Source organism: Oryctolagus cuniculus, chromosome 9 (genome assembly GCF_051225735.1).
Source record: "Oryctolagus cuniculus isolate XC-2025 breed Fujian yellow rabbit chromosome 9, ASM5122573v1, whole genome shotgun sequence".
Classification (NCBI taxonomy): domain Eukaryota; kingdom Metazoa; phylum Chordata; class Mammalia; order Lagomorpha; family Leporidae; genus Oryctolagus; species Oryctolagus cuniculus.
In genome coordinates this window covers 12,697,535-12,725,174 of record NC_142875.1, presented here as the reverse complement: position 1 = coordinate 12,725,174, position 27,640 = coordinate 12,697,535, and the positions used below count along the sequence as shown (strand labels likewise).

General features: G+C 52.3%; 1 protein-coding gene and 1 long non-coding RNA gene across 4 annotated transcripts in view; both read right to left on the bottom strand.

Annotated features, from left to right (window-relative positions):
- LOC149124507 (uncharacterized) overlaps window positions 1–9,517 on the bottom strand; it is a 62,273-nt gene extending 52,756 nt beyond the window's left edge. The window contains exon 1 of the long non-coding RNA XR_016212715.1: window positions 9,056–9,517. This is a non-coding gene — a long non-coding RNA (uncharacterized LOC149124507). The remainder of the gene's footprint in view (window positions 1–9,055) is intronic.
- Window positions 9,518–14,625: 5,108 nt separating this feature from the next.
- On the bottom strand, window positions 14,626–23,489 carry ZIC5 (Zic family zinc finger 5). 3 transcript variants are annotated; one of them, XR_016212714.1, is made up of 3 exons: window positions 20,778–23,489; window positions 20,413–20,574; window positions 14,626–17,408 (listed from the first exon to the last, which is right to left on the bottom strand). XR_016212714.1 is itself a non-coding variant. In XM_051850482.3 (2 exons), exons 1-2 carry the CDS (start codon window positions 22,249–22,251, stop codon window positions 16,966–16,968), a joined length of 1,917 nt encoding a protein of 638 aa, XP_051706442.1. In that variant the 5' UTR covers window positions 22,252–23,485; the 3' UTR covers window positions 14,626–16,965. The 3 variants fall into 3 exon arrangements, 2 of the variants coding, with proteins under 2 accessions (XP_051706442.1, XP_089159599.1); XM_051850482.3 differs by lacking the exon at window positions 20,413–20,574 and having other exon boundaries at window positions 20,778–23,485; XM_089303473.1 differs by having other exon boundaries at window positions 17,147–20,574.
- Between the last annotated feature and the right edge of the window lie 4,151 nt (window positions 23,490–27,640).

Sequence of the window (27,640 nt, the reverse complement as noted above, 5' to 3'; positions counted from 1 at the left end):
CAGGTACTTATCCTGGTCTCCCATGGGGTGCAGGGCCCAAGCACCTGGGCCATCCTCCACTGCACTCCCTGGCCACAGCAGAGAGCTGGCCTGGAAGAGGGGCAACTGGGACAGAATCCGGCGCCCTGACCGGGACTAGAACCTGGTGTGCCAGTGCTGCAAGGTGGAGGATTAGCCTAGTGAGCCGTGGAGCTGGCCCTGTTTAAGTCTCATAAGCAGGGATTTGGAAGTGCCCGACTCCAGCCTCTGTTGTGATGTTGGAGACAATGCTCTAAGACTTCCCAGACTACGGACAAAACGTCCAGAACCGCAAGTCTGGGTGGGGTGAGCTGTTACTAAGAATTCCTGTGTTGTTGGCCGGCGCCGTGGCTCAATAGGCTAATCCTCTGCCTAGCGGCCATTGGCGGGTGAACCAACGGCAAAGGAAGACCTTTCTCTCTGTCTCTCTCTCTCTCACTGTCCACTCTGCCTGTAAAAAAAAAAAAAAAAAAAAAAAAAAAAAAAGAATTTCTGTGTTGGCTCAGAGGTTAAGCAGCCCATCCCTGGACTGGGGCCTGGGCTCGAGTCCAGCTCAGCTTTCAGCTCCAGCCTCCTGCCAATGCACACTCTGGGAGGCAGCAGCAACAATGCAAGTACTTGAGTCCCTGCCATCTCACGGGGGAGACCTGGGTTGAGTATCAGACTTCTGGCCCATCCTGGCTGTTGATGGCCTTTGAGAAGCAAACCAGTAGATGGAAGATCCACCTCCCCACTCCCTGCCATGTTGCCTTTCAAACAAATAACAATAAATTTAAAATTTTGTGTGAAAAGTAGAATTACGTGGCCGGGGGCGGGGCAGGGAGGGAAGTGTGTGGAGAGAGAGAAATATCTTCCATCTGCTGGTTCACACCCTCAAATGGCTGCAACGGCCAGGCTGAAATCAGTAGCTCCATCCAGGTCTCCCGCGTGGGTGCAGGGGCCCAAGCCTTTGGACCATCTTCTGATGCTTTCCTAGGCACAGGGAGTTCCATCAGAAGCGGAGCAGTCAGGAGTCAAATCAGCATTCATATCAGATGCTGCCATTGCAGGCGGTGGCTTAACCCTCTGAGCCATGACACTAGCCCCTCTGAACTTTTTTTCTGTCCAATTGTAAGAGTAGATAGCAAGAATAATACTTTCCTTTAAAAAAAAATTACTGGAGTAATTACTGGCCCCTGCAGAGCTGGGTAGGCGGCAGGTTCACTGCTGGGGTGCAGACAGCCCTGCGCTCCTTACACCTACTAAGTTTTGCTCCTGCAGATGCCCCTGGGAGGAGTTCTTAGTCCAACAGTGGTAAAGAATAAGGATCCCAGGGGGCTTCCAATGTGAAAAGCACACCCAGGGCTCAAGATGGAATCAAACTGAAGAAATCCAGAGCTTCTGGAACCACAGCCAAGGAGAAAGAGAAAGAAGGTCCCATTCTCTTTTTCAAGACTTATTTATTTATGTAAAAGCCAGAGGAGCGGGGAGGGAGGGAGGGACCTCCCATCTGCTGGTTTGCTCCCCAAATGGCTGTAACGGCTGGGGCTGGGCCAGACCAAAGCCAGAAGCTTCCTCTGGGTCTCCCAAGTGGGTCCTGGGGCCCAAGGACTTGGGGCATCTGCCATTGCTTTCCCAGGCACATTAGCAGGGAGCTGGATCAGAAGTGGAGAAGCCGGGACTAGAATCAGTGCCCGGATGGGATGCCAGCATGCAGGTGAAGGTTTAGCCTTCTACACCACAGCACCTGCTCCCAGCAGTTCCCATCCTCTAGGCTGTGTGAGGTTAAGGGATGGAAGATACGGTGGGAGGGTGACTTCACAAAGTGCCCCTCGGAGGGAGGGCGGTGGGCACTGTGGTACAGAAAGGTTAGGTCCCCATTTGGGACCCTGTATCCCTTTTCCAGGCCTGGGATCCAGTCAGGACACTCCACACTGCCAATCCAGCTCTGTTAATGTGCACCCTGAGGGCCAGCGCTGTGGCGCAGTGGGTAAAGCCACCGCCTGCAATGCTGGCATCTCATGTGGGTGCTGGTTCAAGACCCGGCTGCTCCACTTCTGATCCAGCTCTCTGCCATGGCCTGGGAAAGCAGTAGAAGATGGCCCAAGTTCTTGGGCCCCTGCACCCACATGGGAGACCCAGAGGAAGCTCCTGGCTCCTGGCTTCAGATTGGTGCAGCTCCGGCCGTTGCGGCCAATTGGGGAGTGAACCATCGGATGGAAGACCTCTCTGTCTCTCGCTCTCTGCCTCTCCTCTCTGTGTAACTCTTTCAAATAAATAAATCTTAAAAATAAAAAAAAAAAAGTACACCCTGGGAGGCAGAGGAGGGCTGTACTACTTGGGTCCCTGCCACCTACGTGGGACACCAGCTATAGTTCCTGGCTTCAGCCTGGTCCAATCCAGACACTGCAGGCATTTGGGGAACGAACCAGTAGAAAGAAGACATCTCTCTCTCTCTTTCTCTCTCTCTCTCTCTCTCTCTCTCTCTCTGCCTTTCAAGTAGAGGAAAATAAATGTCTAAATATCAAATAAACAAACATTAAAAAAAAAAAATAACAAAGTGCCCAGAAGTGACTCAGAGGGAGTCAGAAGCCCTGTTGGGGCGAACCCGGCCCAGGCTCCAGGAACCCCAGCTCTTGGCAGGAGGCTGAGGCTGGCCCGGCTGCTTGGCTGGTCCTGCCCAGACAGCTTAACTCAAAGGAGCCTTTTGAGTCCCGCTCCCCCAGGACTGGAGCAGAGGGAAAAGGGGGGGAGGAACAGCCCAGCCCAGCCTCTGAAGGGGAGGCAGCTTTTTGTCTTAAGGCACTGCCTCTTGGGCCTATCCCCAGTTTTCCAAGTTTTGCTCCTGATTTTACAGAAGTTTTATGTCACCCGTGAGAGTCTGCATTCTTGTGGGATCCAAATATTCCTTAATTAGGTGTTGTCTCTTTGCAGAAAGAAAAGACGCCTTTTATTTCATTTTACTTCACCGTTTTAATGGACTCCCTTTCGTGTTTAATAACTAGGCAGGGAAATGTTAAACAGCTGCTGTAAAATATTACAAACCCTGCTCCCTGGGAACACAGAAAAGAAACTTCTGGGCAAGTGGGGGTGCGCGTCCCCTCCACCTGCCCGGCAGCCTGCCTCTCCCTGGACTCTTCTTTGGCGGCTGATGTTGGGGGTGGGGAAGGGGAGATGTCGGCATGGGAGGGGATACTTGGTTGCTGGGAACCACACGCCCACGCCCTCTCCTTGGGCACCACCTGTCCAAGAAGGGTTGAGACAACTTTATCCCCACTCAGACCATCTATCCTCGTGAAACTCCAGAAAACCGCAGGGACAGGGAAATCAACAGCAAAAACCCGAGGTGGCCTGGGAGAGGCTTGTCAGTCACCTGCTTCAGCCCCTGGCTTTCTGACCCTGTTCCAGGTTGAGGGGGAATGACAGAAAAAGCTGTAGTTTTTCCAAAGCTCAAAATGTAAAGGCGGTGGTGGGTGGGGGCGTGCGTGCTCCCTCCCCTAGCCTGGGGTGGGCCTTCAGCTGGGAGTCAGCAGTTGTCTGCAAACAGCAGAAGCTTCCCGACGGAGCTGGAACACAAATTTGCAGGGCAGCACCGGGCGGCGGCTCCCATCGGAGCTGTGCGTGATGTGTATGCATTCATTTTGCTGGCAAAAGAGCCTGTCATAAAATGTAATACTGACTATAAAACAAATCAGCGCTTTGAAACAACTTGCTTCAGAGGTTTTCATAAATCCCTAATGGTTCAGGCACTGCCTGTGATTGATAATATTAATGTGTTAATAGTTCCTCCGAAGCAGGAGCCCTGGGCAGAGCTGGACACACATGCGCACACGTGCACACACAAAGATGGGAAAGCCGTGAAACTTGAAGTCAAGAGTTTGGCTCTCCCTTGCATTCCAGCTGCAGAAAGCCAGTTCCAAGGGAGAAATCTGATATTCTAAATTCTTGGCTGGAGTCCCCCCTTTAAAGTGTTTTACATCAGTTCATAAAAATATATTACATAGGTACCCATGTACGTCAAGGAGCAGGTGAGCTCACCACGGTCACAGCAGCCAAAGACAGAAACAACCCAGTGCCCGTTGACAGAAGGATCAACAAAACATCCACACAACAGAATAGTATTCAGCCGTGTTGAAAGGCAATCAGCCGCAGGGGTGCACCTTGACGACATTGCACTGAGGGAATCAGACAGACACAAAAGGAGGAGACAGATGATTCCACTTATTGGTCCCCAAGAGTCACGTTCAGAGACAGAGTCTATAGAAGGGTGGTAGAGACAGAGTCTATGGAAGGGTGGTAGAGACAGAGTGTATGGAAGGGTGGTAGAGACAGAGTGTATGGAAGGGTAGTAGAGACAGAGTCTATGGAAGGGTGGTAGAGACAGAGTCTATGGAAGGGTGGTAGAGACAGAGTCAATAGAAGGGTGGTAGAGACAGAGTCTATGGAAGGGTGGTAGAGACAGAGTGTATGGAAGGGTGGTAGAGACAGAGTCTATGGAAGGGTGGTAGAGACAGAGTCTATAGAAGGGTGGTAGAGACAGAGTCTATAGAAGGGTGGTAGAGACAGAGTCTATGGAAGGGTGGTAGAGACAGAGTCTATGGAAGGGTGGCAGAGACAGAGTCTATGGAAGGGTGGTAGCCAGGGCGTGGGGAACCACAGTTAACTGGCAACTAATGGATATAGAGATTCGCTTTCGGAAGACAGAAAAGTTCCGGAGACGGCTGGTGGTGACACTTGCCCAGAACGTGAATGTATTTCACACCACTGGACTGCACCCTTAAAAATAGTGAAGGTATGGGCTGACGTGGCTCAGTGGGTTAAACCGCAACCTGTGACATGGGCATTGCGTATAAATGCTGGCTCCAGTCCCAGCAGCCCTGCTTCCAATCCAGAGCCCTGCTAATGGTCTGGGGAAAGCTGCAGAAGGTGGCCTAAGTGCCTGGGCCCCTGCCATCCACGTGGGAGACCCAGGTGGAGTTCTAGGCTGCTAGCTTCGGACTGGCCCAGGCTTAGGCATTGCAGCCATTTAGGGAGTGAAATCAATGGATAGAAGATCTCCGTCTCTCCCTCTCTCTCTGTCACTCTACCTTTCAAATAACTCAAATAAATCTTTAAAACATGGTTAAGGTAGTAAGTATTATATATTTTTGCCAAAATTTTGAAAATTTATTTTATTTGAGAGGCAGACTTGGCAGCTGAATCCAGAATCCATGTCTTCCATGTTGATGGCAGTCACCCATCACTGCTGCCTCCTTGGGTGTGTGTGTTAGCAAGGAGCTGGCCTCGGGAGCAGAGCCAGGAAGGGACCCGGACGCTCTGATGTGGGATGTGGGTGTCTGACTGCTGGACCAAGAGCCCAACCCTCACCGCAAGTTTTCACTGTGGAACTGAGCGTCAGGCTTCGCCACAACTCCCTCTTCTCTCTCTGGCAGGGCTCCCTGACACAGGAGCCCCGCAACAAGTGAGGCTGATGGCTGGCCCAGCCCAGGACACCAGGTCTCCTATCTGCCATACCCCAGACACCCAGGGGACCCAGGCACACCTTCCCACTACAGCCCTATTCCCATCTCAGAAGGGGACGCGAAGAACGAAGAAACTTTTCACGATGTCCTTTCTCTGCTTCCTAACAGGCATCATTCCAACTGCAGCCAAGGAAACTGAAGCCAGCCCTCTGCTTTATGGGGATAAAGGGTCTAAGAGGCGGCCAGGCTGGAAACTGCAGAGTCTGCCCTGGATTCTCTCTCCTAGCAAGTGCTGGCCTGGATCCATCCGTGGGAGTGGAGCATGGAGCCCTGCTCCCGTTGGATCTGAAAACATAGAGGACAGGCTCAGCAGAGGTCAGTGCCCTCCCAGAAGTCTCCATCAGCAGAGCAAGACACTCATCCTAGGTCACTGGTTTTTAATGCTTGCATTTTGGGGTCAGTTTAAGAAATGGCCTCCACAGTCAAACCTTTGCCCTCACCCTTAAAAGGAGATGCAGATTTCCATAGGCCCTGCCTCGAATCTTTCTTCCACGTCATTGTCCGAAACCAGGCCGCTGAGAAGTCTGGGGTCCCTCGGCACAGGCTATAACCAGCCTTGAATCCAGAATGTTCCATGCCCTCTCCCAGCTGGGTCAGGAGGACAAATCCTACAGCTGGTGATGAGAGAAGCGAGTTCCAGTGCTCCCCTAGGGATGAAGGCTGGAGGCTCCGGCCAGGGCCTGGGGAACAGAGCACAGGGCTCCCAATGATGTGCGCAGAGCTGCCCAAAAAAGGCAGAATCAGAATGGTGTCCGATTAATGAACAGAGCAGAGCCAGATGATGGATTAAAGGGGGTGGGGGCCAGGATCTAGATCCAGGGGAGAGATACACCATCCAAGGATCAGTAAGAAAATTTTGTAGTCAGCATCCAGATTTTCTAAATCAAACATGTCACCAAATTCCCTGCCAGCTCATAAAATGTTTCTCGGACTCGCCTGCCTTTCTCCAAACGATCCCGTTTTATTAAACAATGTAGGAGGGAGGAGGAGGAGTGGGGGGTGGAGAGAGACATCAGGGGTGAATTACTCTTTAGTTTCATTTTAAATGGAGTCTTGCTCAGGCATCCTTTCTTCAAGAAGGTCCTAAATTCTGTTTGGTCCAGGATGTGGAGGCCGTGACCATTTGCAAGACTGGATTTAGATGGGCTAATATGTGTGTGTGTGTGTGTGTGTGTGTGTGTGTAGACTTGTCTGATCAAATATACCTTTAACATGCGCACACATTCTGTACCCTGGAGCAGAAACATAACCCAACAGACTCTAAAGAGTGTTTGCATTTCGTGTTTGGGTCCCAGATATTTTGAACAAAGTCCTACTTTGCTTTCTGCACACATTCCCTTCTTCTGCTACTCCTGGAAGCCTGATCACCTGACTACAGCCCCAGAACTCACTCTGGGGGGAGGGTGGAGAGAGGATGCAAAATTCCAGTGCTTTTCCTAGTTCAAAAAGGCGCTTCTCCAGGACTGCCAGCCCCCTGGCTGGTTGATGATGGTGCTTGTCTGGATCCATTTCCGGTTTTTCCCTGCTGACCCAAGTTCTGAGGCCACTGGGGTGGGTGAGTACCAGCAGCTGGCCATCCCAGTGGGATCTCTGCAACTCCAGGGGGCTGGGGCAAAGCAGGCTTTGAAACAAGATCCTGGTTGCCCCCTGCCTCTTTCCTCATCCTGTGTCCAGCAGGCAAAGGATACCTGAGATCAAGGCCCAGGTGACCCGATTGTGCAAAATAATAATAATTAAAAAAAAAAAACACACACACACAGGAGGATGAAAAGAACAGAGTGAGTGTAGGGCAGAGGCAAGCAGGAAGCTCACAGGGCTGCAGGCCGGAGGACCCTGGAGGATTTGGACACCTCCCTGGGGAGCTGGGCTGAAGGCCTAAGGACAGCCCAGGTCAGGACCCCTGGAAGCCAAGCTGCCCCTCCCAAAAGCACCACCACCTCCCACAAGTGGCCACTGAGACACAGGCCACAGGATGGACAGGCCTGGGAACCCCATCTCCACTTCAGGGTAGCTGCTGTCTGGTGACCCATTCATCGGGTTCTTCTCAGGCCCACTAGCACCAACACCAACACCGGGTCTGCACCTAAGCCTCGGCTAGGCAGATCACCCACCAGGCAACTACGGCCTGGCACAGGCGCTGCCTCCACGCAAATACCCAACACAGGCCAGGCCCGGCTCTGAAAATCAGAGGGGAAGCTTAAGACCCTGCTCTCAAAAACTCGCAAGGACACGCAGTCCACTTAAAACACAGATGCCAAGACCCTGCGCGCGCTTCTGGCGCACACATCCCCCGGCCTCTTCCGACCCGCAGCTGTTCCCTTCTAGCCAGATCACCCGCGCTCCCTCGGCTGCCTGCACCGCAGCGACTTCTCCAACTTGGAGCGGAAGTCGGGGCCGAGGCAAGGACTCCGGGGCGAGTTGCCCACACTCCTGGCTCCGTGAGCCGAGACTCCCGGGCTCCGCACCATTTCTGGCCGGCGCTGCAGCGTGTGGGGAGAGATGACTGCACTCGCAAGTCATCGCGACTCCTCGCGGCGCTCCGCGCGCACACGCCTGACCCGGCTTTCAGCAACTGCCCCCACTCCTCAAAATTTGTGAACTGCCGTGGAACTGCGCCCCGGGGCTGCAGCCCCCACGTAAGAGCACTTTCGAAGGCACGACACCCAGCCAGCTGCCTCCGCACAAGCAGCGCCAACCACCTCCCTCCCTCCTCCCAGCTCCCCAGCAGCTGCAACGCCTGTGATTTCACGCGCATCCTGCGCACGCACGTACGTACACACACACACACACACACACACACACACACGTGCATCCCCCCCCCCCGACGCCGCCGCCCGCACACGTGCGCCAGCCTGGAGGTGGTTCTGCTTTTGTGCTCGCTTTGCAGGCCGGACGCTCCTTCTTCGCCTCTTTCTGCGCCCCTTTCTGGGTCCCCCTGGTTTGCCTCTTAACCCCCTGGCCCCACTGTCCCAGTTGCGTCCTCGCCCATTGCGCCGGAGAGGAGCGCCGGCCGCGGATTTGCGCCTCGCGCACCCCGGGTCCCGCGGGCGGCTGCAGGGCTGGCCCTCGGCCTGCGCCCTGTTTGTTTTCCCTTCGCCCCCTGAACGCTAGATTAAGACGTAAAGATTACCCGGGCCGAATAATGCCGGGAGTCAACACTCGAGCAAACAAAAGTGCTTGCACAACTCGCCAATCCCGCTGGGACGCGGGCCGCGGGCTGGGGGTGGGGAGGAGGGAGCGCGCTCCTCGCTGCTAATTACAAATAAATGATGATGTGCTCACTAAGTAATTGATTTAATGAAGTTCCTATGAAACTATTAAACCCGGGTGGAGGTCAGCCCGGAGGCGCCCCAGAGCGCCCATTGTGGGCTGTTTAACTCCGCCAGGCTCCTCGGAAAGACATCGGGGCTAATAGGTGAAGTCACAGCTGCTCGCGCTGACTTCTTGGAGCGCCCGGCCGGCCGCGGGCACCCTCGAGCCCTCCTCCACTCGCGCCCTTGTGCCCCGCCGCCCGCGCCCCGCGCTGGCCAGCTTACCCACTCCGCTCCCAGCCCCGCCGCCGGCTCCCGAGGGCCTCTCGGAGGGATCCTGGGTCTCGTTAAGAGCGGGAAGTTGAGCGCCGAACTTGTGCGCACGGCCAGCAGTCGGCGGCGTGCACGGCAGCCCACCCCTCCCCCGCCACTTCGTGCAGGAACTTCAGTCACTGTGCCACGCAGGGTGCTCGCGCGCTCCTGGCAAGGTGCCTGGAGCCCGAGCGTGTGCCCAGTGCAGGCTGGGGCGGGGCTGGGGAGTTCAGTTGTGCTTGTGTGTGTGTGTGTGCGCGCGCGCGTTCCGGGCCAAAAGGCCATCTTTCTGTATACCTTACTCTGGCCTGGGGCCTGTTCCCCCCACCTCCAAAAAAGTAGAGAGTGAACAGAGTGGAGGAAGAGGTACAACCATCAGTCAGGAGGGCGGCTGGGCTTGGGAGCTCCGGGCTTAGCTTTTGCGGGCGACCTGCTAGGGAAATGGAAGAGTGTCTCCCCGACCTCTTCGCCTGTGCATTCCCCGGCCCTAGAGAGACGCCTCCGAGTCCCGGTGGGCCCAAGGTCCCAGGCTGATCCCCGCCGCTTGCGGACACCACACAGCCTGTGCAGGACGCGTTGGGACTACCCCGCTGCGTGACTCTTGGTGGGAAATGTGACCTCCCCGCACCCCAAAGGTCAGAGGGGACACATCCCAAGATGGAGAATCAGACATTGCAAGTGGATCTAGGCTTCAGGGAGCTCATCCCGCCCTGTACCCGACAATTAGGGGCCAAATCACGCAGGGAGGAAAGAGGGTTTACGGCGTCTCCCCCACCGGCAAAGGGCCTCGCAAAAGAAATGAATGCGGCTGGAACTACGCACCGCGAGACCCCCCCCCCCCTCCCCGTGGAGGTTCTGCTTGCAAACATCAATCTGCGGCCCCACCCGCACCCAGCCAAGCCTCGTCTCTTCATCAAGAATTGATAGTTAACAGTTTCTTAAAGCATGCGTTCCATGTACGCCACAGTTAATTGGCAATGAGTTGTTTGGTGTATATATATAAGAAGTTGGGAATTTGCAACTGCTGAAACCAATTTCCATTTCGTTTTGAATCAAACACTGGGGGAAAGTGGAGGGTATTCTGACTTCGTTATTGGCGACCTTAAGCAAAAGTCCACGGCTGCTCGGGGCCTTTGCTCTCCGCGTGGGTCTCAACCTCTGGCTCCTTGGGGAATGTTGACAAAAACTGTTCTTTGAGTCTTGCCTGAGGTCTCAGTTTCCCCATCTGTAAAATCGGATCTGGAGATCCCTAGCTGAGGTCCTTTGGGCTTTGTTTGGAATCTGGGCCGGGGCTGGGCGGGGGTGGGAGTGGGGGTGAGGGTGGGGGAGGAAGTCGGTAAAGACGTCTGTTTGCACCGGGCTTTTGTCTGGCTTTGCAGAAGCGAGTCCCTTTGTAAAATAATGTCCAGCCAGAAGGCCCAGGAATGTTTCCAGGGCTGTGGTGGTTGGGGGTGGGTTCCTTTTCCCCCACGCAGGGACGTCGGAAGCGGGTGTGGTGTTCAAGCCCAGCGGGTCCCGCGTGGGCCCTGCTGGCCAAGCGGCGCTCTCGGAAACGTGCCCGCAGCGTGGCGCGCGGGCGCACTCTCCACCCCCGCCGGGGCAGCTGTTCGCATTTTGTTCCCGGCTCGCCTCCCCTCTCCCCAGTCCCTCGTATTCCTTTAACGCCTGCTGCTGACGGCATCCCCGCTGCCCTTCCTGCGGGATGGGCCCTTCTCGCCAGCCTGCAAATGAGAAGTGACATTTGCACTGGGCGCAGCCAACGCGTGAGCGCAGCGCGGGGACACAGGCCCATTGACCGAGCGCGGCCCAGGGGCCGGCCGGCTCGGCGGCATCCGAAGCCGCCTTAATTAATACCATCTTAAATAGTCCGGCAGCCACCGAGGACAAAGTTGAAGAAAGACTTTAAGGCTGAGTGCCCCTCGACAAGTTCTTTTTCCCCGTGTCATTCAATATTTAATGCGCCCGCTTGTAATGCTACTACTGGTGTTCCTTTCTCAGCAAGGACATTATTTTTTCACGGTGCCCATAGCCAGGGAAAAGCCCTTTAGGCAAAGAAAATAAAAATGTTTGTTGTTTTGGATGACTTATAACTCTTGTTTAACACAGGCACTTTGAGGGAAATCTAACAGGCGCAGCCTCCAAAGCAAACAACACAATCCTCGCGACAGAGCCGACACAAAAAGGACATTGTCTTGAGGACTACCGCCTTTCTCTCGTGCTGGATGGGGGCCTGTCTCCGAGTGAACACCACGATGCCATTTCACTTTTGAACTATTGTTTTTGAGTTATGCCATGTGGTCAAAAGGAGCGAGAAGGGGGTTGTGTCCAGGCTCCTAAGACAAACGAGTCGCCTTTTCAATGCGGTCCCCCCGCGATCCTTGAAAACGGAGTCTAAATGTCACCTCCGCCTTTCTAATGGGCGCAGGGCTGGAGGCGACCCTTCCAGGCGCCTCGGTGATAAACGACCCTTATTAAATATGGCCCGGATCGCTGGGAAAGTCCTGCGCCCGGCCTGCGCGCCCGAGAGCGCCCCGCGCTGGAGGACCCCGGGGGAGCCGGAGCCTCCCGCACCCGTCCTCCCCGCGACCGCTCGGGCCTCCAGCCCCCCCGCTCCAGGGTGGGGGCGGGGAGACCGGGGCGAGGGGGGCCCGGTTGTAATACAACTTCTTATCGGCCGCCCCCAGCACGCCCGTGCACCCCCCATCCCCGGGGACTGGGCGTGAAAGGTTGGTGCGTTTCCCCCCCTGACTTCTTTTTGTCCGCTGCCGAGTGGCGTCTGCAAGTCTGAGCTGCAAAGTTACGGATTCGCAGGCTGCATGTTAAGGCAGCCCATGTAAGTAATTTCTCCCGGCACCCGAGCAAAGGAGAACAAATCGCTGACAAAGGCGAGCGCGTTCGATTCAGCGGCGTCGTTAAGGCAACCCCAAAGTATTCCTCCTATAATAAGTTCCACTTCAAAGGGTTTCTCATTCAGCAGTGACTGCGTCGCACTTTTATGAAGTCCGGGCTTTTTCACTCGAAGGAATCATCTGTTTGGTTATTTTTCATCGTGTTTATTTTTCACCATTCACACAGTACTTGTATTAAATAAACAAAGAACAATCGCTTTGCAAATAAAAGTGCTTAGGTGGGGAGAGAAGGAAGAGGAATTGGGGCGGGGGCGCTCCTGCCCCAGTGCCCCCCCCCTTCTGATATCACCCACCCTCTACCCCTACTCGGCTCTCTCCTCTCCTTGCCTTCTCCCTCCTTTCTCTCGAGCTAGGAGGTTCTAAGGGGAATGAATTAAAAAGTGAACATATATATATGTGAGTGTGTGTGTGTGTGTGTGTGTGTGTTTCTGAAGAGGTGAACACTGAGCTAACTTGGCATGGAAGTAAAAGTCATTGCAGCTGTATCTTCATATGAGGGTCTAGCCTCACTCCTGGCCTTGCCCACTGCCATAGCAATTGTGACACTGGACCCAGAAAGCAGCACTCTGAATTTCAGCACACAGGCCTGTGACTGTCCCGCCTGCTTACGCACCGGCCTTGTGCACGAATGGGCATCCAGGAGTGCACAGGCATGGGTGCTGGGTTGGTAGGAGCTCTGTGAGCTTTGGCAGGCAGCCTCAGGGTGCTTCCACCGTGCACCTCCTTCACCATCCGTCCAGGCCTTGCAAGGCTGCCGTGCTCCCCTGCCTGGGCATGCCGCAGGTGCACGGGCAAACAAGTAAGGATGCCACAGGGTGAGTGTTAGGAAGTGAAACAAAGGCCGCTTCTGCCTTCTTCTCCTCAGACTGGAGGCCATCACTTTGAGAAACCAGAGTGTGCCCCATGCCCTCTCCGCACAGAGCGGTGTTTCCGAACCCAACTGGGATTCAGAAAAATGCTGGTGGCCAAAATCTTCTGTCTCATATGTAGAGGGAGATGGGTTGGATGGATGGATAGATAGACCACGGTGGTCTCCCAAACTTCCGCAAAATGGCAAGATATTGGTTCCTGATACTGCAGTGCAAATACGTATGCAGCGTTGGGCCGTCTCTTTCCCTGTGTCCAGTGCTGTGACACTTGTGTAGCCATCTGCAGCTCCTTCTGAGAATGTAATCTCAACCCTCAAGCTCTAAATTGTTTAGATTTTAGGAGCATTAGTTTCATATTATATATATATGTACATATATATATATATATGTACCTGCACACATAACCTGCAAATAACCACGTGAATCAAGATTTTCCTAGTCTGGAAAACAAAGGTGGGTGATTTAAACAGTGTTTGCCAGGCTGCGTTTTGCCTAGGGAAGATGAAGTCTTTGATGATAGCCAACTTAGTGTCAGTAAGTGGCTTTCTTTGAGACATATTCAGATGGGAACGTCTTGCTTGCCAATTGCCATAGAAATCTTAACACACCATGAAGAGCGTCCAAGCACCAAGCCTTCCGTTCTGGGCTAAATTACTTTGAAGTGGCGCAGGACGAGCAGTGGTCAATTTTAACTCTATAGACTGGACAGAGAACGCTGGGAGTGGGAGATGGTGCGTTTTAAAGCAGAAAATAAGAAGGGGAAACTTGTTTTATACACTCTATACAAGGGTCTGCTCATTGTCACATATCTTTTATCTTTTATATTTCCCATGAATGATTCATGTCCTGGTGGCTTTGTGTCACCCTCCTTTTCACAAGAAACTTCATTAGAGAGCTGTAAGTTTCCCCATTGACTGGAGGCCTCATTTAGAAGTGTTTTTCTCCTTCGTGTGCTGGTCATTGTCATCTGGCTTAAAACCACTCTTTGCAACCTGTTTCACCTTGACTACATTTAGCAATCCTGACTTTTCAAAGCCACTATAACTTTTGGGAGAAATGCTTATTGACATCACTGCCAATTGTTTTTAACTATTTGCCCTTTATCAGTTTTGTATCACCTAACATTAAAACGTGCAAACCTGCAGGCTTGTTCATGTGCGTAGCCAAATCCATTAAACTACTTTTGTTGTCTTCAAAGACTGGTGTTTCTTCAACATTTGCCTCAAAATGCTGAGCTTGTTATTTCTATTCACTCAACTTAAAAATACAAAGCACATTAAAATCGTATTGTGATCCTCCCATACCTGATATTAGAGGAATTTGATTCTCACCACTCAATTTCATTCACTACCCACCTCAGTTTTTTCTTTCACTTTCTGTGTCTGGAAGTCTATCACTGTCCTTCCATCTTTTCTTTTTACTTTACTGGCTAGGCACCAAAGAAAGGCTAAAATGCACTTTTTAGCTTTTCAATGATGAGAATCACTGTTGCTAAGCATATTAATTTTAACACATGAATACAGTAACCCCTAAAGTGTACGCTACCATAAATTCAACCTGCAAGGGATTTGCCTTCATAAAGATCTTGTATTTTCTAGATTAAACTGGCAAATTAAACCAAGCTGTAAAAATACAGTATTGCTTGTGAGAAGCTAAGAAATCAAGAGATCAAGGGAAGACAGCCTAATGTTCCCTATCTTAGCAACCTGTTCCTTTTCTTTTTAAGGGAATCACAGAGCTATGCCATCAGGCAGGACATGAGCAATACATAGGAAGAATACCTTTATTAGATTTGTCACTTCATAATCATTCTTGTTTTCTTTCTATTGGAGGTACACATTTTAAGTTTTTATTTCAGGTGTATCAGGAACCAATAAATCTGTGGCAAAGAGTTAACCTATGCATGGCAAAATACATAAAATACATATTCCTTTGTTTCATAATAAATAAACCTGTAGCATAATAAAGAATAGTGCAAACTACCATCGAAAAAGTTGTATAAATAAAACAACTCATTATACATCAGGAATATTTTGTCCGAATAAGTTTACAATAAATTATCCCCCCCATCCATACCTTATCTTTCCTATTTGAAAGGGCTTTGAAATTGAGTAATACAAACAGCAAATGAACTTTAGAAATGTAGAATGACTTTATATTCAAGTTTTATGGTCCTTTTCTGCATTAAAGGAGGGTCTGCATGTTTCATCATCACTGTTACAGTCTGAAGACAACATTGGAAGGCTTTCCAAATGACAGCACCATGCTCTGTACTAGCAACAGATCTATGAACTCTAGAATATATATATATATATATATCATCTTGTTCAACACAATGCAAAAAAGACATGCAGGAAGAGACTTGGTTTTCACATTACGCTGTTCATTCAAGTAAGCTTAAAAATATATCTTTCCATTTTCTTTCCTCTTTTTGTTTTGTTTAAATAAATCATGGATCATAAATGACAATCTTTCACCAAAATGTATAATATAATTCTTTGGTGTGTTTTGAACTCTTCCAGGAAAAAAAAGATGATGTCTAAAAATAAATTAATTCAACTGTACAAATAAAAGTGTTCACATACAAGTTATTAACAATGACAAGACTACATCAACCACTCACAGCACACAAAACAAATTTCTACAAACCCTGGGGGAGGGGGCTGTCTTCAGGGTCTCTGAGGGTAAATTAGTGCTCTTTAGTATATTTGTATGATGCTTCTGATGGACTACATTTTGCACAGGAGATGTGTTGTACCAACCGAAAATAAATTGACTACGAGTCACTGTCCTGGGTCCTTGACCTTTCTGATTCTCCCTTGACAGATCTGGCAAAGGTCACACATTCATCAGTGTTTGCTGGTAACTATAAACCTTTTAAAAATTTTAATATGTATAACAACCCCCCTCCCCTTTCCGTGCACATCCTACACTTCACACACTGTCATTTTCAAATGGAGTAGACTTCTGTGTGCTCAGTGCTCGGGTGGAGAAAATGCAGCTTTAGGCTTTGAAAAATAAAGACTTTAAAAATGTTGATACAACAGTATAAAAGAGTAGTTGGCCTGTTTTTGAAACAGCTTTTCAAAAACATAGGCACGATGCCATCATCACATCTCCTCAGACCTTGCTGTGAATGTCGGCATCCCAAAGTTTTGATCGAAAAGAAATCTCTTTATTACACAAGAAGTTTGGACATAGTAAGGAGGCAGCATCTGAGATTTCAGATTAAAAAAAAAAAAAAACCCACCATAGAGGAAAAAGAAAGCACTTGGATTTCTTGTTTTATAAAATATCACAGTTTCACAGGTGGTCTATGGCAGCAGCTTTTTTTCTCTCCACTTTTGCTTCAACAATCACAGTAACAACAGATGAAGAGATACCAGGTTGCCGCGTCTTCTTTCTGAAGTCACACAAGTAGGGTACTGAACAAATAATCCCGTATAAAAATATCACACTAGAATGAGATTGGTAAAAAAAAAAAAAAAAAAAAAAAAAGTGGACATTTAAAAAAAAATCATAAATATTAGAACTGAAAGGGCTTTTACAAATATTTCTGGACACAGGCACAGTCCAGGATCTGTTGGCAATGCAGCAAGTGTGTGTTTTACAATCAAGAGGCCTTTGTAGAATTAGGGCCCAACGAGGAGGCTCAAAAGCAGCCTACATGGTAGTGTCAAAGGCATTCTAGAGGCACTCTGGGAAACACAAGAGGGCCTGGTGGCTGTGTTAAGTTCTAACTTAATGCTTGTTTTCTCCTCCTTTAAACATACATATATAGGTAGACAGACAGACATACAGCATCGGCAGTGTGTATCTCGATTAATCTCTCCATCTTCCTTGGTACAGTTTGCCCCCAGCCCTTTCCCCCTGCAATGTACAAGTCCAGCTTGGTTGTTTTTCTGTTTGTTTTTTAAGAAGGAGAAAAAACAAAAAGCCCAAATATCTTAATTAAATTAATTAAATGTACAAACACCATAGGGTTTCCTAGTGAATAAATAGGGCTAATTAGACCCGGTCTGAGTCACAGCTTTGTCTCAGGTTAGGATATGGTCCAAGGACTCCCTGTTATTATCTCACTTATTATTGATCATAATAATAAACTCTAATGTATCGTCCGCACAACTTCAGGGTTCCCATACATTTCCTCGTCTTCAGACTCGGAGGTGGTTCCGTTGCTGGAAGGTGTGTGGAGGTGGGTGGGGGCCCCGCTGGCCTGGCAAACATACCACTCATTGAGGTTGGTCACCTGAGGGGACAGAGTGCTGGAGCGGCTCCTGGCTGGGTCCAGCACAGGGGACAAGGGGGCACCCACTGGAGTCCCCACCGCAGAGTAGCCAAGGGCTCCCGGGGAAGGTGGCGGGGACTTGCAGTGAATCTTCATGTGCTTCCGCAGGGAGCTGGGGTGAGTGTAGGATTTATCACAACCTCGAATCTTGCAGTAGTAGGGCTTGTCGCTGGTGTGCACGTGGGAGTGTTTCTTTCTATCGCTGCTGTTGGCAAACTTCCGGTCGCAGCCATCAAATTCACATTTGAAAGGCTTTTCCCCTGCAAGAAAACACAGGAAAGGTTAACAATGGCCTTCCAGAGCCCTCTCACGTGAGAGAAATCTTGGAGCAGAAGTAGGCATACATTTTCACGTTCTCCCACACACCAGCTCCCAGCCCAATTTCTATTCTTGAAGTCTGTGTTCCAGGATCCAAAGGATAAGGAGACTTGAGCCTAAGTCCCCTGGCCTGAAGGCTTTGCTTGGATGTGACCTTGGGAGGGGCCTGATGACAGCCCCTGCAGAACCACATGGGTCAGGGAGAGATGTTATACTGAACCCACCTAGGACTGCACCCCCCCCCCACACTGCACACATATACACTTATGCCCAGATGAGTACGCTTAAAAATGCAATGAGATCCCCTTGTCAAGATAAATCCTGAAAAAAAAAATCATACTTCCAAAGCCATTGGATGGTGTAGGAATTTAAGAGAAATGCAAATCAACACAAGCTAAACTGAAAGTGAACTGGGGGTGCGGAAGAATTTTAATAAGGGCAGTTTGTTTCAGAGGGATTTCATTGGTGGAAAGGGGCAGTAGGAGAGACTGCGGCGCTGGGAGAGGAACAGGTAAAACTAAACAGTTCTCTCTGGAAATGAAGGCACCTGGTGAAACACACAGTCCCCTCACTGGATTTTTACAAAGCTGGCTGGGCAGTGAACAAGCTGCTGGCCTCTCTGCTCCTCCGGCTCTCACAGGGAACAGAACCGGAACCGACAGCAATAAAGACCACAAGCCTCCGCCAGAACCTACCCTTTCTTTACCTGACGCTGTTAAATCAACTAATTCTACCAGCTTTCTCCACTGGGCCATCACTCCCGCCAGTTGGTCTAACCAACCAGTGCCTTTAAACACAAGGCCAGGAAGTCCACCGGCTGCGTAAGACAACTCAAAAATTCAGCCAAACCACACCTTGGGGTTAAAAAGCAAAAAAGAGAGCAGGAAACAGTGTAACTGGACTTCCCCTCTCATCTTGGTGTCTAGGAACCTGATCTATTTGCGTTCATAACTCAACAAGTCATCCCATACCGATCTTACAATATTTCCTTCCATACAGATGATTTAAAAAATAAAGCTGAATTTCTCCACATTTCATCAGCTTACTTTGATAACACACTTGTTAGGGTATTTTTGCTTTGGATAACTTTTTGTTTAGACTGAAAATATTAAGCTTCAGCTCAGTATACACAAACCTCTGTGGCGAATTTCCCATTCCTTCCACACAAATATTTCAATGTAGTTTGTTTTTTCAGTATTTTACCAATGACAGACGGCTTCAATGCCAGGATATGTTATTAGCACATCTGAAAGTGCTCAGATGCCTGGAATGTGACTTTCCTTACAGGGAAATGGTGCCTAAAAATGAAACTAGACATTTTCCAAATATGCCTCTTATAGAGAGGAACACAGGACCCACAACGGTAATCGCAAGCTTCAAAACTTCTCTGAATATGAGGTACAACAAAGTTAATCCCATTTTACCAAAGCATTTGTACCGAGTTCTGTATTACAATTCCTTAGAGGTAGTACTCAACTAACACAGCCCTCCTTTAACGGTCAATCCTTGTTCAACACGGAAGCTTAAGCGGTTTTGCTTTTGCACCCTACACAAACGTGAAATATCCTTTAATATTGTTTCTGTACAGCCTAACACGGATTGTGAAATCAATGTGGTGAACGCTGCTTGTTCCTCCAGAGAAACACAAGCAATCAGACCCAGCAGAGGCATACAGAGAGGAAAGAAAGAAAAGGAGGGGTAAAGGAGGGGTGCAGGGAGAAAGTTGGAGAAAAAAAGGACAGGGAGGCGGACCGTCCCTCGGTCAGGCGGCCTAGGGGCAGGGAGCACATTCCTCTGAGCGTGAGCCCAGTGTGTACATTTCAGATTCCGACAGAATTACACTGTTTACAGAGCTCAAGGGCCCAGGTGGCGGTGCCAAAGGACGGGAAGCTACTGTGGACAACTCCCGGGTCCTGCCCGAGCCGGCCTGAGGCACGTGGGTCAGGACGCGGGCCCCTCTGAGAACCTGCAAAGGCGAGAGCTGCGTGGTAGCCTGGGACGGCCCCAGGGACCGACAGAAGCACCAGGCACGGGTCTGAGGCCAAGCCGGAGCCGCCGGCCTCCCTCCCCCGGGGCCCACGCACGAGAGCAAACGTCTGCCGGAGGTGGAACCAGAGGCCAGCAACCCAGGACCCGGGGGGAAGGCCTGGCCTCGTGCGAAGCTTCCTTCAAGGCGCACGGATTCCCCACCAGAAACAAAACCCAACCCGCGGCTTCCGGGCCATCTCGGGCTCCCGGCCTGCGCGGTCCCACAGGGAGGCCTGGGGGCGTCGCCGCGGCCCGGCGGCCTCAGGCCGGCCCTGCACTGGGGGGCTGCTGCCGCAGAGCCGCCGGGCGCCCGGCCTGGCGTCCGCCTCCGCCCGCCGCCGCGCCGATAAATCAGCCGAGTGATTACGGAACGTAAACTCCGGTGGCTTAAGCGTCCTCTGAGGAATAATATGGTCTGTCCTATAAATCCCGCCCGCGCCCCTCGGCGCTTCAGCCCGCGGCGGCCGGCGGCCCACAGCCTCCACACCATGGCCGGGACACCCCCTAAAAGCGGGGCTCGGCGTCCATGGCTCCCCGTGGCGCCGGGTTCCCCCACCCCCACCCCCACCCCCACCCCTGGCAAGCCCCATGGCGCGCAAGGCCTCCTCCTCCTCCTACTGGAACGTTCCTCAACAGGACAGCCGCCGGGTCCTCCAAACCCAGCCCCTCCTGGGCACGTGTGAGCCTGTGTGAGGCCGGCCGGGCGACGGCACAAGGGTGGTCGCAGGACTGGGGTGTCCGCGTCGAGTGTGTGTGAGCGGAGGGGGGGACCCTTACGCACCCCGCCCCGGAGGCACCGGCAAATCCCACGCCCGCTGCTCTCCGCGCAGCGACCGAGGCGCGGCCCGGGCGACCCCGGCCCCCCTTCCCTGTCGCCCTCCCCGACTTCCCGGGGCCGGGCGGGTGGGGGCTGCCGACCGTCCTGGGCGCCTTCCTGCTCCGACTGCTGCTGCTTCTGCTCCGGGGCGGCGGCGGCGGCGGCTGGAGCGCGTGGCCGGTCCCGGTTGGAGGGGCTGCGGGCGCGCTGGAGACTCCGCCGTGTGGGAACCCAGCGCGGGGCCTGTGTGTGCTATCGAATTACTTATTCATAGAAAAAAAAAGGGGGGGGAGAGAAAAAAAAAGAAGTCACATGTCCGGGTTATACGTATGCGAAGAGCAGCAGCAGAAGGAGGGAAAAATTAAGGCGAGCAGCAGGAGAAGCAGCGGCAGAGGCGGCGGCGGCGGCGGCGCAGGAGGCGGCGGCGGCGCAGGAGGCGGTGGCGCGGCCGGGGACAGACACCCACCTGTATGAGTGCGCTTGTGGATCTTGAGGTTCTCCGAGCGCGCGAAGACCTTGCCGCAGCCCGGGAAGGGGCAGGGGAAGGGCTTCTCGCCGGTGTGCACGCGGATGTGGTTGATGAGCTTGTATTTGGCCTTGAAGGGCTTGCCCTCGCGCGGACAGTCCTCCCAGAAGCAGACGTGGCTGCTCTGCTCGGGGCCTCCCACGTGCTCCACCGTGACGTGGTTCACCAGCTCGTGCATGGTGCCGAAAGTTTTGGAGCAGGGCTTGGCGCCGCCGGCCGGGGGCGGTGGCGGTGGCGGCGGCGGCGGCGGCGGCCCGGCCAGCTCCTCCGGGTCGATCCACTTGCAGATGAGTTCCTGCTTGATTGGCTGCCGCATATAGCGCAGGAAGGCCCCGGCTGCCCCTGGGAGGTGGGGGTGGTGCTGGTGCGGGTGCTGCGCGGACGCCGGCGGCGGCGGAGGCGCCGGGGGCGGCGCGTGGTGCTGCAGGTGGGGCCCAGTCCCGGCCGCCGCCGCGGCCGCGGCCGCCGCCAGGTTCAGGTTTAAGTTCACGGCTCCGTAGCCGTGCAGGGCCGCGGCGGCCGCGGCCGCCACCGCCCCGTAGTGCGCGTCCCCCGAGCGCGGCGCGAAAGGTGGCTCGGCGCGGCCGTACAGCTCGGCTGCCGCAGCCGCCGCGGCCGCCGCCGCCAGCCCAAGACGCATCTGGCCGTTGAGTGGGTGTGGGTGGCCGCCGGGGGCCCCCGGCGCGTCGTGCAGCGCGGGGAAGAGCGCCGGGCCGCCGCCGCCGCCTTCCGGGCCCGCGTAGGTGCCGCTGGCCGAGATGAACATGCCGGCCGAGTGGGGAGGCGGGGCCGGGTGCTGGGGGGAGCTGGTGCCGGACCGCTGCTCCCCTCCGAGCGGGGCCCCGTGCATGGCCGCCGCGGGGGCCGTGGCGGAAAGGTCCCTCCGGAGGACGAAGTCCCTGCTGTGGCCTTTGCCGCTGCTGCCGCCGCCGCCACTGTTGGTGGTGGTGTAGCCCGAGAGGGCAGAAGGAGGAGGAGGAGGAGGAGGAGGCGGGGGAGGGGAAGGGGAAGGGGGAGGGGGCGACGGGGAGGGAGGAAGAGGAGGGGCTGGGGGCGGGGGCGCGGAGAGCTGCGCGCCACTGCTGCCCCCGCGGCCGGGGTGCGGGATCGAGGCTGCTGAGCGGGCGACGGCCGCCGGAGCTTCGGGCTGCACCGGGAGCGCCTGGGCGGAAGGGCCGAGGCCCAGCGCGCTCGTCTGGGCCATGTGCTCAGGTCCGAGCGGAGTGGCGGCCACGCCGGGGTCAGCGCCCAGGTCCAGCGGGCGGAGGTGCGCGGCGGCACGGCGTTGGGAGTGGGCGGGCGCGCGGACCAGCGCCGGGAAGACTGTCATGTTCTGAAGCGGCTGGGCCTGAGCCGTTGCCAAATCCGCTAACCTCAGCGCTGGCGGGTTCCTCTTGCTCAAAGGGGGCTCCATCAGAACTACACAGTCAGGCCCATAGACCCTCACTGGGGGCACTTTTTTCCCTTCTGCCCGCCTTCAAAAACATGTATATATTAGGGGCTCTTTAACTTCTTTTGTCCTGGCCTCCTAACTCTGCTTACTCTTGTTGCCACTCTGTCCTCCAGCGATTGGCAGAGTGAACACCACACTGGAGCTGCACAGTGGGACCGCGAGTTTGGAAATGGCACGGGTGGGATTGGAGGGAGTCGCGTGATTGGCAGCAGCCTCGGCTGCCCGATTGGCTCCCGTTCAGGCCTTCGGCCCAGCGGGGATTCGCCCCTGTGCGCTCGCCGCCTGCGCTTTCGCTTCGCGCGCCCGCCCCCGCCCCCCCTCCGGCGGAGCCCCGCGTCTCCGCCTCCCCGGGGATGCCCAAGTTGCACTTGCAAAGTTTGAGCCTGGCCTGCGCGCGCAGCGCCCCGCGCTCCCCGGACGATCGTCGCTAAGGGCGTGCGCCGGCACGCGGTCCGAGCGCGGGGCGGCGAGGGACCGAGCACCCCGGGGCGCAGAGCGCGAGGAGGGGACCCCGGTAACCTTGGTCTGCCACAGCACCCGAACGCTTTCCTCCTCCTCCTTCATATCCGTAGTGCGGTGATGCCAGAAACTTCTTGCTTGGACACCCAGTCTGCCCAGCGCTCACCAGGGCGCACAGACTGGAGGCGGGACGAGGAAGGTTATTAAAAGTCTTCCCTGGTTGCAAAACGACTTGAGCGATTTGGCTCCGAAATACTCCAGGTGAAGTCAAAATAGACCTCCCCACCCCCAAAGAACCGTTTTACCTCGACTTTTTAGCTCATGGAGTCCTTTTCAACATGGTTCAAAGGAACTGGCTCGAGTGTAATCTCACTACTCATCGGTTCTATATCTGCCACTTCCAATTAGATTTAGCGCAGGGGCGGGAGGGAGGATATTGGGCAGCGACTCTAACTTTTGCCTCTCGGAGATAACAGTGGCCAGGAGCCGTGAGACACGCCGTGTCCTGTAAGCAGAACCTCTCCTTCCGGTCCAGATACACGCCGCCCCTGTGCCTCAGTTTCTTTGAAAAGAATGCTAATTAGAACTCATCCATTAAAATATTAAAAATTTGAAAAGCCCTCGCTATCTGCTAATACAGTAACTCTTCACCTTTTCGGCTTTTAATTAGCCGAGACTTTTTATTTTGAAACCAAAAAACGACTTTTTTTTTTTTTAAACCGAGTCCCTTTCTTGACTTGATATCAAGTCAGGGTTTTTTTTCTTTTCTTTTTTTTTTTTTAGACAGAATTCTGTCCCTGTACCGCTTTTGGGAGACTGAGAAATGTGGGATCCCTAGGGGTTTGCTGCCCCCAAAAGCTTAGATTTTTAAAAGAAATTTGGAAATTTACCATGCTCGAAAATGTTCAGGAAATTAAGGATTTAGAATTTTTTATTTTGCTTCCTTCATAAAACTATTAGAAAGCAACAAGGATTAGAGTGTGATTTTTTTTTTCTTTTGAGATATAGTAAATCCTGTTTTCAGCTTAATTCGTTTGCAGTCAAAGTAAAAGCCCACATAAAGCCTTGGTCGGGTAGTGATCTGGGAAGTAATAAGAAATATTTTCAAAAGAGTTGATTCGATGGCGCCATTTACATTGGTGTGGATAATGTTTAACAAGGAGCTTCCCTGTGAGCTTGGGAATGTCATTTCTCTTATAAAAACTGACAAGTAAACAAAGACAATGCCACCGTCAAATTTCAAATAGGCTTTTTCTTTAGGCATCAATGAAGTTCACATGTGGAGACTTAACAAAAATATTTTAATAAACAGCAGCGACAAAATCCACATCTGTATTTGAGGAGGAAGAGACTTTGCTTGTTTTTTTGTTTTGTTTTGTTTCAAGAACTTAAAACATCTCAAGCCAGCCACGCCAAGGTCGATGGAGAGCCGTGCCATCTGGATGGGTGGTTCCTGAAGGAAGCATCCTATCTGGAATCCTCACCAGGCTACCTTCGGTTCCCTCTCGGAACGTTGCAAATGGGTTTCCTTTATTTGAATTTCTTCACAATGGGTGTCAATACCTGCAAAAATGGCAGCTTTGAATTCACTCCTGCAAGTTAGAAGTAAAAACAAAACCATAGAAGAATGGATAAAGAAAGACGAAAATAAACACAACCTGGCCTTTAATATGGACTGTTGAGCATTTTTATTGTGCAATAAAATGGGTACCTCCACCCCCTTCAAAATAGCTTTTGGTCAAAATTATAACTGCTTTGTTTTATTGAATTGCTGAAATTTAATGGTTTAATGGGTGAAGGCATGAAGGAAAGGCTGTAAAAATGTGAAGAATGGTGCAGCACAGCCGTGTGGAATCTGGAACCCGCCTCCTTGTACAACTCTTGTTAAACACAGCGTGATATGTATCTGTCATCGATTTAATATGTCTTAATTCAAATATAGCTCCCTGATCAATTTCTTTTTATGGAAGCCTTAAAGAAAAAGGAGGGAGAGAACTTGCTTAGTGCAATAATAGAGATTTGGGTAACTATTGGAGAGAGGGATATTTACAAAGTGAGTTTAATGAATATTTGCAAATTTATGACCAAACCCAGACCCTAAAAAGATAATTGACTCAGGTAAATCGACTTGAGATGCTAATGCTTAAAAGAAAGGGCTGGGAGCAAAATTTCAATCAACACCAATAAGGCGCCAATAAACCGCCTGCCAATTAAACCTGAGAATAGGCCCAGCTCCATGGTCCGCAGGAATGCTTGCCGTGGATTTCCGGGATTGCCTTTCTTTATAAAAGAGCTTTTTATTTTGTAGACGCGCTTTTTGTTATTGTGATGACCCGCCTGACCCCAGGTGCGCTTTTTCTTTTTCAAGCTATTTGTGAGCCAAATCAAACCCCCTTAACTTCCCGAGTTTCTAAGGACCCAATGGACTGAGTCACACTTCCTAAATAAACACCAACAATTTCCAGGGCGTTGAAGAAAATAATACTAGTTTTAAAAGCAGGGGGCTATAGAAGTCGTTATGCCATTTCTCTCTGGAGCTAGCCCCCGTGTTTCCATGGCTGTGCTGCCCACTGGGGACAATCGCTCAAACGCACGCCCTTGTCCGCGCTGTTGCGGCGGAGGGGCTGGTGCAGAGGCAGCAATGTGGCAAGCCACGAAAATGCCCTCTCTGGGGTCTGCAGGCGCCCGTGGGACGGTTCACTCCGGACCTCGCTGTTGCACCCCGAACTCCAACCTCCTTCCAGCCCCGAGTAAAGGCGCGAAGAGGCTGGGTAGGTGAGAGGCACAGCAAATACCCGGCTGGCCGGAACCGGGCTGCCCCTCCGCGCCCAGCTGCCCAGGCCCCGGGGGACGCTGGGGCTGGCGCCCACGGCTCCCCGCGGCGCAGAGGGAGCTACTGCGGCTGCACCCCAGCCCGCTCCCGCTGCCCTCCGTTCCTCCCCGAACGCAGCCAAGTTTCCTGCGATGGGTGTGGGCAATTAATACACTCTGAGGGAAGTGAATTGGACATTTCCTGGCTTTTGAGCTTTTGTTTGATTGTTTCTGCAGGCGGGGGGGAGGGGGTACTCGGGGATGGTGGGGCGGACAAGAAAGGAGCCGGGGGACCCACAGAGCCGCCTTTTATTGCCCCCGCAATTACTTTACGACTCGCTGGTCCCGCGTGATTTCTGCAAGGGCGGCCTCCTGGCAGCCGGGCTGGGTGCCCGGCGGCTTGGGAGAAGCTCGCGCCATTTGGGCCGCGCTGGGGACGGGTTCAAGGGCGAAGGGGAAATAGAAGGATCTGAGGACCCCGGCCCAGGAGCACCGATGGGTGCTTAGTGGGCGCCCGGCTGGGGGTTTGCCTGCAGACAGCGGGTCGGCGGTGATGCTGGGTTCACTCAGATCTCTCCGACAGCCGGGTGAGGTGGCAAGGGGGTGTTGGTGGGGCCACTCCCAGGCCGAGCGTTGTCAGCGCCAGAAGTGATGGCTGTTTTGGGTTCAAGTGCTTTCCGCAACCAAATCAGGTTCTCCAGGCTTCTAGACAGCAACGTCCAGAACCGCGTCTTCTGGCCGGCCGCCCACCCCGTCTGCACCCACAGGGACCAAATCCTCTCGCCCACTTGAGAGCTGGGTGCAGTGCCTGGGCCCAGGGGCTTAGGATGCTCTGCACCAAAATTTGCAGTTCTCTGGGCCCCTCTGAGTTCCCGTTCAGTCCTCAGGCTCAGAGAAGTCAAACACGCGGGTCAGGCTCAAGTGTATGATCCGTGTCACACACGTGCGTGGGTTTCATGAGGATACAAAGGCAAGGGCTTGGGGCTGGGTAGCTGTGGATGCCATGGGATTTGTCTTAGGTTGTTTGGATTGGTGAGAATTGGACCCATCCCTCATCCACTTGACCTTTGTGGTTAAAAGCTGTTGAAAAAGCACCACCCTCTGTACTTCCCCACTACGGTAGAATACACTGGGTAAAAAATTAGCCTGTCATCAAACACTGCCATTTGATTATCAATCACTTCTACCTTCAGAGATGGAGGTTGTTGGAGAGAGGCCTTTGACCTACATTTATCCACTGGGATTGGGAACCACACCATTGTGTCATAAGGTACGTTCAGAAGGTCAGGCCAAGAACCACAAAACTCTCTTACATGTCCAAGGCTCATAAAAGCACCAGTATTTATTTAGAAGGTGTGATTCTCCCCTTCAGCCCTTAGAAAGGAGGAGGAAGCAGAAGCATTGCAGTTTTTAAAAACTCACATTTCTCGGGTAGTACACCCACTTGACACCCCTTCCCATATATCTATACTTCAATATTTGAAGAAGCTGTTGAGATAAATCAAATAGTGACACGTTGATGGATTTACTTGTGTAAGCAATATGGTTGACATATGGCATTGTTATTTATGAATGACAGCATAAATTGTATTACAAAGTCTATTGCAATAATACTGCAGTTTATTGGAAAGCTGCTTGCCTGTCATCGGTGTTCAGCCTCCCTGGATGTAGTTTGCCTGGGAGCCCAAAGGACAGCAGTCCTCAGAATAAATTAAACACATTCATGGAAGCTAATGCCTCCTGCTTTTTGTTTGTTTGGTTTGGTTTTTTCTATAGCAGAGGAAACCAGGAAGGACAATTCTCTTCCTTTTGCAAAACCACAACTGGAGTCACCTCTGAGGGGTGAAGCTAGGGATGGGTGGCTGATGGTTTCTTTCCTTTTTTTTTTTTTTTTCCCCTTCTGAGTCCCTTTTGACAAATACATAAATATTTTTGTATCACCATCACTGAACCGCTGGTGAACACATATTTTATAGAGAGACTTTTTATAAGCCCAGTTACAAAACAGTAAATTTTAACTGTAGGGAAGAAAAGAAGTTCTTATAGCAGTCTAGAGAGGGCTGGCTCCTATGTCACCTCC